Source organism: Parambassis ranga, chromosome 5 (genome assembly GCF_900634625.1).
Source record: "Parambassis ranga chromosome 5, fParRan2.1, whole genome shotgun sequence".
Taxonomy (NCBI): domain Eukaryota; kingdom Metazoa; phylum Chordata; class Actinopteri; family Ambassidae; genus Parambassis; species Parambassis ranga.
Window position 1 is genome coordinate 8,472,103 of NC_041026.1, and position 14,932 is coordinate 8,487,034.

The window sequence follows — 14,932 nt, forward strand, 5'->3', positions numbered from 1 at the left end:
ACACCTCTCCAAACCCTCATCATTAGTGTACTCCTGGAATTTAGTTATTAAAATGCAGACACACAAAGTTTTCAGCCAGAACACTCAGAAAAAAAACGACCGTCAGGTCTTCAGTCAGTGATCGGAGGAACCCCTTCAATCTGCTCTGCCAGCAATCCCAAAAACTCACAGTGAGAAGTTTTAAGGACTGCATTAGTACAAATCTATGGGGAACCCTCAGCTGCTGGTGGCCATGATGCATCTTCACACACATAGGAGTCGTCATCTGTCCCAGTCTGGACACACATGTCGCACCACAGACTGAAGTCTTAAGACCACCCAACCATCTCTCACCACAGTTTCCCTTTAACCGGCAGCGTGTTATCACAGCACCGACACACTGGCTGCTCAAACAGATGAAGGGAAATGTACATTTAAAGGCAGGCAGTCCTCAAATAACTTCACACTGTGACCTTTCAGGGTCTCCGTATTTTATGGCTTCTGTGCACATAAGTAAAATACACAAAAACTCTTCCTCTGCTCAACATGAACCCGGACAGCATGTAACCCGGCAGGGCTTCAAACATGGCTGCCGCGCCTTTAACGTTCTGGTAGAGCTGAATCACACAGGCTCTGACAGCGAGGGCCAATTCTGAATATAAATACTGGTTCAACTATCTGAGCGTAGACAAAGACTTAAGAAAAAGATCGGCCTGGATACAAGTTTACTTCACATCCATTGTCAGTTTTTTTTCTCTTGCTCAGTATTTACAAAACTATATAGACTAGAGGTACTCATAACTAGCTACTTCAATGATAATCTGTACTAGCTAACAAGACAAGTATGGATATAATACATATTTTTAAAATCATTAATTGTAACAAAAAAAAAGAAAGAAAAAGAAACAACTTCATACTAAATGGCACCCATTACCAAAGGAAAATCTGCTGTGATTGATTTGGGCTTTTACATCAGGCTGTGGCACAAACTAACCAAAGACACACAGTGACACGTGAACAGCCAATGTGCAGCCAAGAAGCCCAGCTGATTACAAACACAATCACAATCAATATTTAACAAAATGGGCAAGCATCTGAGGGGGGGGGGGGGGGGGGGCTGGGATTGGAGTGCAGAAATGTAAATTTACTTTTCCAAAGGAGGGGAACAAAGAGTCTGAGCAGACCCAACACATTCCAGCTGATTTTAAGTTTTTTTTTTTGTGTTCAGGGCATTTTACATTAAAAGTTGCCAGCTTTTCATTTGTGTGTGTGTAGTCAGACACAATGAATCAAAATGAAAGGAATGCTTACAGAGGCAAGAGGGGGAAAAAATGTGCTCATAGGTGTGAGGAGAGGAAAAGTAGAAACCAAACTGTGGAGCTGCAGGTCGGAAATTAAGTAAAACTGAGATCCTATAAAATGGTGAAGCCATCTAGTATCTATGTCTCTCTCTAAAACATCGCACGCACACGTTAGTCGTCTCCGACATCACTCGTCTCCTGGTTTTCTGCTGCATGTGCAGGTCTCTAGGTGTTCCTGATGCCGAGCGCCTGCTCCAGCTCCTGTCGCCTCTGCTGGACCTGGAAAAAACATGACACCGCAGGTCAATGACGGTTAAAAGGGACTAAAAACGGTGTTCATTTATTTAAAAATCATTCATTTTCATCCTCTCAGGACCACAAACTCGAACTTTTTGCTAGCACGGCTTAGAATAAAAAATATGGGAAGAAAAATTAAAGCTAAAAAATAATGTTACCTTGGAGTAGAAGTAGCGACAGACGGCCTCCTGAGCCCAGGGCTGGTAGTAAAACTCTGCTCTCCGCTCCTCTTCTGGGTTTCCTACCACATCTGTCATGGTCTTTAAACAGAAAGATATTATTAAACCAAACTCCCATCCCACCAAGCACTGCTGCTGATAAATTAAAGAGCACGGAGCCTTTATAAGGTCGATCGGGCAGCTGTGCTGTGAGAGCAACCAGCCGGCATCAGACTGAATTCATTCAATTTTACAGTGACTCGGCCGAATAAACTCTGCAGGAAGGGACACAGCTTGTCAGCAGTTAGCCAGCTTGCTTGGCAGACAGGAGCTGTGGAGGGCGAGCTTGCATCCACTCAGATGCTCCATTTAATGTTTCACGCACACATCTTGACCCGGCCCTCCTGTGTTACACCGCAGTGAGCAGCGTGAGCCTTGTGTTTGGAGGCGGAGCCGTGTGCTCTTCACAGCTGGATCCTTGGATTTAAACCCAAGTCAGTGTGACACAGCAGGATGTAATATGATCAGTCATGACTGCAAGGCATTTACTTAACCATGTGAACCCCCACAAACAAACTCTGATGGGACTTGAATGCATCGGTATAAGGTAATAACTGTAGATCGGTTACACTGCACAGAGGGCATGTTTGAGTTCTCTGTGCTTCTTTCCATGATAATTCTTCTGGTTCTATACAGATGCAGCACTTTATGCGGCAGTGGAAAAATGACAAACAAAAAGCATTCCCTGACACAGAGTTAGCTTGCAGACTCAGACATGCCAGAAGGCATGTTAATGCTTGTAGTTTTTTCTTTTATCTTCGTCCTTAAAGCCTCCATCATCTTGTGACTTCTTTCATCCATTTATGCCTCTAACGGTCTCCCGGCTGTCACATTTTTAGCTTTAAGGTCTCCATTTATTTCTATAGATTTTATATAACCCCGGAGAAAAGCTACAAGATCCCTCCTCTAGACCAAAAAAAAAATAGATGTTTTACATAGACAGAAATAAAAAATGGTGATATAGCACTATGGGGGAAGACAGTACAGTATTCAGCAGCAGAAAACAATGAGTCCCTCCACGTCTTTCTGCAGCGTTGCATTCTTCCGATGTTATTGTCAGTGGACAAACTGCTACTGCTGCTGCTGCTGCTTCCTCATCTTTCTGATCCATAAGGGATTTCTTCCTGAATGACTGTGGCACATTCAGGCAAAAAAAAAAAGGCTGACTCAGCACCTGATAGCACAGCCTCATTCTTATTCTTGAAACCTTCAGTGGCTCAAAATGTTTTTCCTTAAAGGAAACCAGTTCTGATGCGTGTCGAATGCTGATTTGTTTTTGAAGCAGGAAAAAACACAGTACTGGACTTGGATAAAATAAAAGGAGCTTTAAAAAGGTTCCTGGAAGATCCGGCCTGACCTTGAGACAGACTTACCTTGAGGTCTCTGCACTGTGACTGCAGCCAGTCATTGATAAAGCCCTGAGGATCTCTGGCAAAACTCAGCATGAACTCTCTCTGGGTCTTCAGCTGGTTAATGGTCTCAATGGTTTCATGGATCTGAGAAGAATCACACACACACACAGAAGAAAGGAGCTGTCATTTATAAAGCATTCATTTGATGTCATTAATCAAACTGAAAATCAGAAGCAGTGAATATCTGAGGACAGGTGTTCAGTCTTCCTCAGATCACTCACTCAAAAAGACTGTTACGCCGGGGGCGTTCCTTCGTGATGATTTTTTAATGGCACCACAAAATATACGGGCATTTTACAGCTCTAATTACACCGATAACTCTCTTCTATAGTTTGTTCTGACAGTTGCCATTTCTCAAGCCTATGTCACCGTAGAACTTGCCACAAAGTCTGCGTCATTATTGTAACAAATGGCACTTGTGCAGGTGTTGCCCCCACTCTTTTCAGCACATTTAACCAAGTCTTAGTGATAATTAGCTTGAACTGAATGCCTCCTTTTTTACCTATGAATGTCGTGTAATTACCTCAGAGAATTAAATCAAAACAGCAAACCAGTTTGTTTACAATAAAACTCCCCTGTGCAACGTTAAAGAAGACAGTGATGACCGCTACATAAGATAAACATAGCTAGATCCCAGGACCACAACTGTCCCCTTTCTCCGGTTTACATGAGCTCCACAGGGTCACAAAACACTGAGAAATATTACACAGCCTGAGCTACATCCGGCCGGCAGGAACAGTCTGAAATTCTCCAAAACAAAATGGACGGCGCCTGTAAACTGTAAACAATCTCTGTGTATTTTCATTGTTGACTTTGTCTCAGAACAAAGACTACACAGAGGGACATCTCTGGCTTTGCGCCTTATCATTGTGATTACAGCCATCCCAGCCAAGGTAATGGCTGCTATAGCAGGAGGTCAAGAAGATCCTGCCGACCTCAAGCATGAAGGCAATAATCTATAATTCAAGTGAGCAAAGAGGAGAGACAAGAGGAGAGAAGCAGCAAGTTCACATCTGCTTTAAATCACTTGAAATGACCTTCACAACCAGCTCAGGGAAGTCCTCACAGGACGCAGATGTCTGAAACAAACCTTCACTGATTCAATAAAGCTCTCTTAGGAAGGAGGAACACTTTTTTTTCCTGCATGCAGAAACAATCCATAAACACAAAACATCAAAAGAACAGCTGCCGACTGGCTGCTGGGCTGAGATCTGTACCTTGTTGTCCAGTCCTGCTATTTCCTGCTGACTGGCTGTGGAGAGCAGGAAGGAGTTCATCTGGGTCTTCAGCGTGTCGTCCACCTCCACGTCAATGTCATAGCAAGCAGTTTTCTTTTGGTCATTGGGGTCCACACTATTGAAATAACAGTGTTTACAGTTTAAATGACTCACTTCTGCAGCAGACTGGATTTACAAACGAAGTTACAAAGAATATCTCAGAATATCTATTACTTGGCTGGAGATGAGACGATCACTAATGGCAACTGTTTTAATCAGAGTTGAAGCATTTCAGTGTTTTTCCAAGTAAACAAATAAAACCAGACATTCTTCATTTTCATCTTCTCAAATGCAAATTGTCATTTTGTTAAATAATGACCAGGAAAACAGATTTTCTAATGTTTTTGGCACTGAAATAAGAAAATAGCCGACATCTTCAGTACAAACAAACCTTATGGCAGCAGCCTTGGTTGTAATTTAAGACCCCCTCATCTATCATCATTAATGAACTTACCTGATCACATGGTTGATTATGATGGGCTCTGGGGGCATCAGGAGTGCATGCAAGCGCTGAGGAATCTCAGAAAACTTCATTCGCTGAGTCTCAAAGATCTGCAAAAGCAAAAAAACAAAACTTCGTTATTATAATGAGCTTCATCACTCTGCCTCAGCTGCGGATCATTCACTCTCTGTGACGTCACAGCTCTGCACAAACTAACGTGTCATCTTAACCGATTGTGTTTTTCATTTAAAGAACTTCCACTTTACAAATCATAGCAGTGCTGGTATGACAAAAGTATGAGAAAAAGCATAAACACAGCATGTAGAAATTCAACATAAGCCTTGTGCACTCCTCTGTTTATATTGGCAGAGAAGAAAAAGCAACAGACACTGATCCAGAAAGACGGCGAGTAACAGTCTCCATACAAGGAGACAGACAGAGAGACAGTCTGTAACAGGAGCCATGATATCTACTGATTCTTCCATGTTCCAGCTACAGGTTCTGTTCTTCGGGTTCACAACACGCAAAAAGAGTCGACCTTTGGGGTATTTTACATACAACAAAGACGGCACCACAGCTCATCCACTGGGTAATATACAAGTGTCAACACCGATGCTTATGCATACACCGGCCAGTTGAGAAAGCAATCAAGGTCTAATGACAAACATCCTCAGACGGGTGAGCTGTCGCACACAGTTTATCAGCTGCAGTTAAATTAAAAAGTTCAGAGCTCTATCCTAGCTGTCAGTACGGTTAGAAAATGTCTGCTTAAGTTTTAACTTGTTATGCATGATTTTTGCAGTAGATTAACAAACAAACTTTGCATGCATATGATGTGTGTTTGACTTGAGATGCTTAAACAATTTAATTTTATTGTATCTTTCTGATGCCGCATCTGATTAGGGTCCGTTTCTAGATTTCTTCAATGAAATCTATATTCTAAGATTAAGCAAACTATACTGTATATCACCACCACGTTAAACCACAAAATAACCCTGGCAACACCCTCAGATTCTACTCACCTGCTGCAAGTACTTGTCGCAGTTGATGAACTCGCGCTCATGTGGATCCTGGAGTTTGTGGGTCTTGACGTACTGCCACAGAGCCTGAATGATGACAGGTCTGGTCTGAGTGTGGATGCCTAGCATACGAGCCAGCCGGGGGTCCAGCTTGAACTGTGGGGGCTGATTTTGTGCAGAGGAATAAAGTGTTAATGAGATATAAACAACATCATAAAAATGCTTCAAGGGCACGTGAAGGAAACTTTACTACTAAAGGAGCAGATTGAGCCCCTGAGCATTCACCTGGTAGTCAAGCATGAGCAGCACGGTGCAGCGAACGCCCACGTCACCTGGCCTCTTCACCTGGAAACCATCCGTCTCCTGGGTGGTGGCAGTCCTGTGCCACTGAAATGATACGCAGCGGCTCAGGAACAGTGGATATACACACACACACATTTGTAGAAAGGAAAACACGTACAGATCTATAAATCAATTAAATTATCTTACTTCCACAAGGTGATTATCGGGACCATACAGGTCTTTGTCCAGCTCAATGACCAGGGACTTAAAGAAAGAGGAGAACTTCCTCTTCTGTTTGGTGGCCTCATACTTGGACACAGCCGTCTGCAGAGACATCACAAAAATTGTAAATGGACACAATTTGTGTAGCAGACTACGGTTGAAGAAATACACCTTTAAAAAAAACAGCATTTAGCTATGCGACTTACATCTTCCAGCAGACGCCCCTCCACACGCAGCTCCCATGATGCAACAGTGCCTTCTCCATCCTCTGCGTCAGGCTTTGCCGGGTTAAAAGTGTTGGATATGAAGATCCGAAGCTTTCTCTTTTGCTGAAAACAATCGTTTAAAAAGAAGGTGTAGACTCATCAATCACACAACACAGACTTCCAGTGAAATAAGATTAGCTCCATTATGAACACATGCAGTTCAATTTGAGAGGGTGTCAGGTTGACTGTGCTAAAAGCTGCTGCAGACAGGACGTCTGACTTTTTTCAGGCTGCACAGAACATGAGTGGCTAAGAAGTTGTGCTTGAACAGTAGAGATTAGTGTAGCAAAGGAGGGAGTCGTTTCATTTAAAAACTTACCTTAATGGGCCTCTTCAGGGCCTCCTGAATGTCCAGCCTCTTGCGCATGATGGTCTGGTCTAGCTTTCGCTCGAAAGCCAGTAGATCCATGTAAGCCTGAGACTCTGGGACCAGTTCCCTGATCTGGGATGCAACAAAAACAAACACAGGTGACCACAGGCTCAACAAGTACAACACAGCATCGAAGAACCTACCAGGTTATCTAGTGATCAGATTGTCAACTGAAGACACAAACTCAAAGTAGTAGAAGTATGGTAGTTCTACTTCAAATGTACACCATAGCTGTACACTCTGTAGCTTTACGCCTGTTACATCCTCCACAAGAACAGAGAAATCCATTTGCTCGAATAAATAAGGATAACAAGCCGCTAATGCTAATCTTTTCCGCGTCCCCATAATTCACCACACCCACTCATAAATTCCAACCAATCACACAAGGCGATGTGTCAAGAACAGGCTGCAAGACCTTCCAAACCGGTGCTCCGAGAAGACGCCATTTTCCTTTTTCTCTGCTCTTGTGAAGTATGTAACAGCCTTGACTCTCCAGAAACATAGACACCGCAGTATCGCAGACACACAAACATGTGTTAATGGAAGGAGGTTGTTGCAGCAGTCCGACCTTGGGCTTTATAAATACCACTCTGTCTAACATAAAATATATTTACGAACAGACTCGTCCCCATATGGAGTTCTATGAATTTTTCCGTTTCTTAAACACACATGCAAAAGAATGTCAACAAGCATCACTGCTCCAATGACTTCTTCACATATTAATGTAATAACAATGTCGCATTGTCGTCAATGCGGCTTTGTCCTAAGATATCAGGGCACCAAGATAAACTACCAAATAACATTACATAAACAGCACAATTAATGGAGTTCTGTACACGCTGGGTTGATTATTACTCACCCTCTGAGGTAGAATTTTATCAGCCATCTTCTTCTTCTTTGTGCTGCAAAAACAAATGATCAAAACAAGATGAATTTTAGTGAGTCAGAGCAGCTCACTGTGCCTTTACAAAAAAAAAAAAAACACACACACAAAAACCAGTTCAATTCCTCAGCCAGAGGTTTTCAATCTTCAATACTTGGGTCACACAACACCCACATATACACAGAGCAATACTGCATTTACATAACCACAATAATTCAGGCCCTCATCTAGAAGGCTGCAACCGAATCAAGAATCCTGCAGGGCCCAAAACGAGAGGAGGGTTCATTTACCAAAGTCATAGCATCATAGGCAGGGTTTCAATTATATATGACGACAAGATGCAGCACGTATGTAAATGTCTCCCTCGTGTCTACAAACACTGAAGAGAACAGACACTGTTTTCTCTTCTTCACTGGCTGAATTAATTGTAGATGTCTTCATGCAACAACGTATATAATTAAACTTTAACTACTGGACTTCTGTTTGATGTGAAGCAGCCCTGATGGGTTCGGGTGAACACTCACTGCTGATTGCGGTTTTGCTGCTGAACCTGCTGAATCTGTTGAGGGGCAGGCCTCTTGCGAGACGGGTCCATGACGCCAGGCATCCCAGGGCGAGACACGGGGCTGTTGCCGTATCCTGGGGGACCCATGGCCGGTCCCTGCGGGGTCATGCGGCTGGATGGAGGCATGCCTGGTCTCTGCAGAGAAAAGATTCACAAGATTATCGGCTTAAAAAGTGATTTTGTTGCCATTTTCCATTTCACAATTTCACTTCTCAGCGCTTCAAACTAGAGTACAGAGATATTTGATAGACGGTGTACGTTGATAGTAATTTTTTTCACAGGTATGTTTAGAGTGCAGCAATGTTCTCTGTGCACAATTATAAATTACTTTGACTGATTATTCTGTAAAATTGGACAGCTTATTAAGGCTGGACAAAAAGACATTTTCATCCTAAACAGTGGCATGAATACTAAAAACCAACACGGACCAATCACAGTCCGAGGTGACTCTATCTAGAATCCAATCTATGAGAGGGCTCGACTGCAGCAATGTGATGTGAATCTGTGGATGTTGCCTGAATGGTCTGTCGCTGTTGGATTGGTTGCTAATAATAAAGGCTGTTCCATTCTCCACTGACTAGCTCACAGTCTGCAGCGATCAGGCTGGCCTCAACAAACGAGGAGTGCAGGTGAACTGTTGAACACCCTTTTAGTTTCTGTGCTCAGTGACAATCAAGGTGGAGGCTGCACATGGTTGAATAATTTGTTGCTGACATTCCACGCATAGCTGCAAGAAATACAATTTATCTTTTTCACAAGCAAAAGGATGAAGTGTAGGAATGGTTTCTCATTCTATTTGTGCACAGGTAGACCCGAATAACTATAAATATGCATAGAACACAATTTTATATACAAAGAAACTAATCAGTAGATTACTATGAATACATTTAGTATATTGAGCAAGTCATAACATAGACATCTGAAGACCTTGGGCCCTTTTAAATGAGATTACCTTGCAGATATTAAAAATACTCAAGAATAGATTCTGCAAATTATTCAATCACCAAAATAACAATTAGTCACAGCCCTTAAAATATCATTATTATTAATGTATGCTGTGCATATCCCCACTTTGTAAAGGTACCGCCACCAGCATACAAAGCTCAGAACACAAGACAATTCCTTCACAACAAACAGTTTTGTAAAGTGTGCAGCTAGGACTGTCACTGTGGGACACTAACACCCCTGACATGACCAACACAAACATTTTATATTTGCAGGTACTATGACGCTGTGGCTGAACTACACATTACACTGCTATAGCAACAACCTTCATTTACTGAAATCTGCCAGGCTGCCTTACAGATATAAGTGATTACCTAAGCTAAATATGGCTGCAAATTTGAAAATTAACTGTCTGTATTTGTGACTTTATACTTGATCCACAGCTGTGCATGAAAAAAAAAGCTCAGAATGCTACAAGCACAAGATATTTCCCAGGTCAAGGTGTCTTTTTGAAAAAGCCCTTTTCCGGCCAAAAACAGTTAATCTATGATTTCAGTAGTCACTGTACATATTACAGCTCCTGGGCTGTATTAGCAATAAACCCTCCTGGTATATTTCAATTCTAAACCAGTTCACATTAAGACAAGCAAGGAAAAATGGCAAAGCATAAATCAACCTCACAAACTACAAGTAATGAGAGAAGAACAGCCACACCAACTCACCAAGCCGTGCGCTAAGAAATCAAACAGGCGACTTCTTGTGTTTGACTGCATGAGTGCAGGCGACAACGGCAGACAAATAGCAAATCACTGATAGCAGCTTTCCCTACAGCAGTCAGTCGGACAAATGCGACAGCTGAAGGCAAAGCACACATCTCCCCTCAGCTTTTGGTGAAGGCTGGAAGGGAGGAAGAATGACGGACACCAACTTTTCAACAACATGGGGCAGATGAATGGGCTCTGCCTTTTCCACACAGCACAGTGTAGGCAGAAGGAATGGCATTTCGATCATTTAGTGCTTTTTACACTATACATCAGTGCAACCTTGGTTTGCCTGAGAACAAGTGGAGAACTGCAGTATTCAGAGTATGAAGCCCCTTTGACTATGTTGTGAAAGGCTGCTTGTGTGAATGAAAGCAGGCAAGGACACGAGAGAGAGAGAGAGAGAGAGAGAGAAAAAAGATGTAACATCCTTTTACAGAAAAGCATTTCAGGTTAGCAGTAGCTAAGCAGCAAGCACTCCAACTGCTGTGGATCAGCGAGAAATGATTCAGCATTTAAATACCAATGTTAGCAAGCTATGGAACAACACATGTGAACTGGATGTTCCACACTGCAAGATGTATGGAGATAAAGGGCACAGAGAGCAGGACTTAAAGCACTATGGGTTGCAGAAAGATGCATTTGAAGCGTGACAAAAGGAAACCTTCACTTTTATTGGCTGAGGGGGAGTTTTTGTCTGAATTCACCTTAAACCTCAGTGTAAGGTCTCGATAAAGTGACCGTGATTTAACTAAACTGTAGAAGAAAGAGGCATCTTGTATCCAGCAGTAAAACGTTTCATATATTTGTAGGTTCTCATTGTGGATTTTTAATGAGGAGGCACGCATAATTTTAATCAAACTTGTTTATGTTCATCCTCTGATTCTCAATATGAATATTAACTAATAAACCCAACAAAATATAACCACACGTAAAGCACATTACTCTCTATGTTTCAAGTACAACATGGACGACTGATCCAGCCTTTTAGTAGAACGTAAGCAGAACAATCAGGTTGCAGTCAAGGCGAGGAGTCTTAAAAACAATGTCTATTATGTTTGACTAAAAAAGGAGAAAAAACTACAGCTAGTGAGAAAAATATTTAAACAGTAATCTGTGCTTATTGACTGCTGTCTGCTTTGTGTATTGTCTGACACATTTGTCATATTTTTATCATTTAACTGCAGCTACAAAGCTACAAACAAAAGTAAAGCTCAGTTTAACCTCAGACATCCGCAAACGTCAGTACGATCAAACTACTAAATTAATTGAGGCTAGGGCTGCAACAAACTAGTATTTTTGATACTCGCCAATTATTTTTGCGAGTACTCGGATCACAGGTAAATGTCATAGTTTTTCCATAGATAAGGCTGCATCTGGCAGCAGGTGGATACCTGCTTTGGACCGCTGCAGTGTCATTGCTTCAGCACGCGACCGCCTCCATGCCCGGCGCCAAAAGTGTGTGTAAATGTGTGTCTCTTGTGCCCAAAACGCTGATCATCCCACTACACCACAAGAGAATCATCCCAGATGACGTCACTAAACGAGTCATCAAGTACTAAATTAGTTGTCGAGGTATTTTGCCCTTGAATATTACTCGAGTAATTGTTGCAGCCCTAGTTGAGACCGATGGGTTAAATAAGAAAACATCGTCTATACACTCCTCAAGTGTTGAAAGTGGCAGCTAATGGTTACTGTTTAATCAGTTTGTCTTTTATACACATTTAGACACTTCATAAATATGTAAATAAATAATGACCCACTGCAATTTCCCATATAACCAGGCCACATCTGAAATATGCACCAAGAAGAATGGAATATTAACAAGCATCGTGGTTGCAGATACATGTCTTTTCAGTTGACTTTGATTGATGCAACTTTTATTTATTTTTTTCAAATATTTAATAAAAATAGTGGACTGTGTGACTTGTGTAACGGCTTTTCTAGCCAGGTCAGAATAGGTTTACCAACCCAGGCACTAATGTCTCTCTGTTACTAACGTGGAACACCGGCAGCTGGTGTGCAGTGAACTGCACCAAATAGTGCAGCCTGATCCTGATCTGAGCGTGAACCTCCCCGGAGATCACTGTTTTTGTCTTTTTTGGGGGATTTGCATTGATACAAACTGTTGTTGGTGCAATCAATTCATTCAAATTAGACTTCAATGTTAACTTTGGAAATCAATACAAGCTTGATCTCGTCAAAGGTTCACATCTAAACATCAAATAATCGCTTTATGACACAGTTTGTGAGGTGATTAATGCCTCTTTTAAGTGTTTTAAACGAGGTTAGCGGTGTTAGCATGCTAAGCTAACTGGCTACTAAGAGGACCTAGCTTTAATGTTAGCGGGCGGGAGGGTTAGCAAATTCAAACAACAAACTCTGAGAGTCATTTAACGAGACCGGTCAAAATGTTTCAGACGGTCCAACGTTTTTTTCCACACCGGGCTGACACTTAGATGAGCGGTGGCCCGCACTGGTGATGGAGGTTAGCGTTCGCCTGCTGTGACAAAGCAGCGGCGAGAGGCTTTGTTCTAGCGGACTGGCTAACGCGTCAGCAGCAAAGATGGAGCGATATCTCACCGGGTACCCAGGCCCCGGCATCGGGGAGCGGTACATGTGGTTCTGAGTGGCCGACGACGGCCCCATTCTTCCAGAGGGAGTTCCGGGTCCCATGCCCGGTCCTGCGCCTGGTACCGGCGGTCCCGGTCCCATTGCTCCACCACCACCACCCGTCGGTGCCGACTGAAACCCCCCTCTAGCCGCCATCTCCTCTCTGAATGTCGCCGCCGGTGGAGGTGGCGCGGAACTATCGCGAGAACTAGAACGAGTTTTTGGGAGATCTTCACGAAGCCACAGCTCCCCCTGGCTGTTTGTGTGCGGTACTGCAGCCAGGCAGAGGCTGTAATGAGATGCAGTGCTGTCCAGTGGTCTGTCCGGAGAAAGTCCAGTTCAAGTCCTGCTCACAGGGAGGAGCTGAAGAGCCGTAGCCTACAGCCTGAGGGACACACAACGTCCTCAGTCTGTCTGTGGAGCCTTCTAATAAAATAAAGGGTGGAAAATTGTTTTCTTGTATTTTTGGTTGACTGCAATGGCACCACCCAATCTCTTTGCTCACATCCATCTTTCCTCTTAGTTCCTTCATTAGAGATTTACACCTTTCAGCCTGTCATTGCCTTTGTCTTTTTTCTTCTAGTGTCTCCTTGTTGTTGTACCTTGTAATTGAACTGCACCTTTACATTTACATGCCTGTCACCCTGCCCAATGTGACACCTTTACAACACTAATATAATCAGAATAAACAGAAGCTGCACAAGAAGCAGCCGAGGAGAAAGGAAGATTGTGGAGCCATAAAAAATGACTCAGTCTGTTAAACTAATTGGCAGTTAATTAGAGTATAAACACATGGTTACAGCCACTTGACGTGTTTAATCTATAGTAAAGTGTCATATTTATATGCCTATATACGATGTATTATGGGGATAAAACAGTCCAGCATTTCCCTCTGAGAAACAGACTGTTTAATTAAAAGATAACACTCACGCTGAGTTCATACTTCAGCAGAGTAATTTGATTGTTTAGTTGTATTCCATCACTGGTCAACTTGCTAATTTATTTATTTGAATGTGTGGAATTTATCTTTTACATTTAATTTTTAACATCACTTAAAGAAGGAAGAAAATAAAAACAACCTTTAATTAAAGCAGGTAAAGCAGGTCACAGAGTCAAGTATCTGAGCAGGAGATAAAACAGCACAGATACATATTTGACAAGGAGTCTTGACATGAAAATGAAACGAATATAATGAGACCATAAATTAACTATTCAGATAAATTAACAGCGGGGCGCTGACCCCTTTTATCCCGTTACCACGATCTGATTGCTTTATTCTTCTGTTGAACAACATGTTAGAGCAACACCTGTAATAACTCACATCAAATGACATGTGCTCCTTTTATTGTCCTGAAATGGATGATGAAATTAGCCGCTATTCATTGTCCTGGTTAAATAAATTAAGGACCTCCTCCTCTGTCTGTCACAGAAGCAACAAGGTCAGCGCTCTCATTTGTCAGGTTATGACACTGAATGTGTCTAAACTGGATCAAAACCACCGAGCGTCGCACAGAGGGAGTATGTACGTGGATTTGTCGACCAAATAGTTTTCGTTTACAAGTTACATTCATGCAAAATGCAGAAAAAACACCTAAACTGTTATGTGCATCCTTATAAGGACTTGTCACAGATTCATTCTGTTATTTCAGTGCAGTGGCGTAGGAAGCATTAAAAATATAATAATATGAAGTAGTTGCGATTTCCTGTGGATTTTAACAGGTTGTTCAACTATTTTAGCTACAGATGTAAACACTTAATGACTATTTCAGAGACAGATTCAACAAACACTCATTGATTTTAAAACACGGTGACAAACAGAAACTAATTCAGTTTTGTCAAACATACTGGTGCTACTACACTAACAGATTATACAAAGCCTCCAAATCTGAGGCTTTCTCTCATTAACAGAGACAAAACACTGGCAAATCTCCCTCATGTCCACCTGATAGAGTTTTCCCGTCATCACTCACCTCAGCAATAGAACTTCCTCCACTGGCCCTACATGATGGCCCTGCCTCTGACTCACTGTCAGTACCAACCTCAAATATGGAGTAGAGAGATGGAGATAGATGTGCTTTAC

At 42.3% G+C, this 14,932-nt stretch overlaps 1 protein-coding gene across 1 annotated transcript; it reads right to left on the reverse strand.

Moving 5' to 3' along the window:
• Positions 1-1,178: 1,178 nt before the first annotated feature.
• smarcd1 (SWI/SNF related BAF chromatin remodeling complex subunit D1) lies at positions 1,179-13,033 on the reverse strand. The gene is made up of 13 exons (XM_028406861.1): positions 12,823-13,033; positions 8,493-8,668; positions 7,945-7,987; positions 7,035-7,157; positions 6,656-6,778; positions 6,435-6,551; positions 6,231-6,332; positions 5,949-6,110; positions 4,939-5,036; positions 4,425-4,560; positions 3,169-3,291; positions 1,736-1,837; positions 1,179-1,559 (listed from the first exon to the last, which is right to left on the reverse strand). Exons 1-13 carry the CDS (start codon positions 13,006-13,008, stop codon positions 1,506-1,508), a joined length of 1,545 nt encoding a protein of 514 aa, XP_028262662.1. The 5' UTR covers positions 13,009-13,033; the 3' UTR covers positions 1,179-1,505.
• Positions 13,034-14,932: the final 1,899 nt, after the last annotated feature.

Coding starts and splice junctions, on each gene's coding strand:
- smarcd1 (XM_028406861.1), bottom strand. CDS start 13,008: ATGGCGGCTAGAGGGGGGTTTCAGTCGGCACCGACGGGTGGTGGTGGT. Junction 7,988..8,492: donor CAGCAAAACCGCAATCAGCA/GTGAGTGTTCAC, acceptor TTGTTTTTGCAG/CACAAAGAAGAAGAAGATGG. Junction 6,333..6,434: donor CCGATAATCACCTTGTGGAA/GTAAGATAATTT, acceptor GTATCATTTCAG/TGGCACAGGACTGCCACCAC.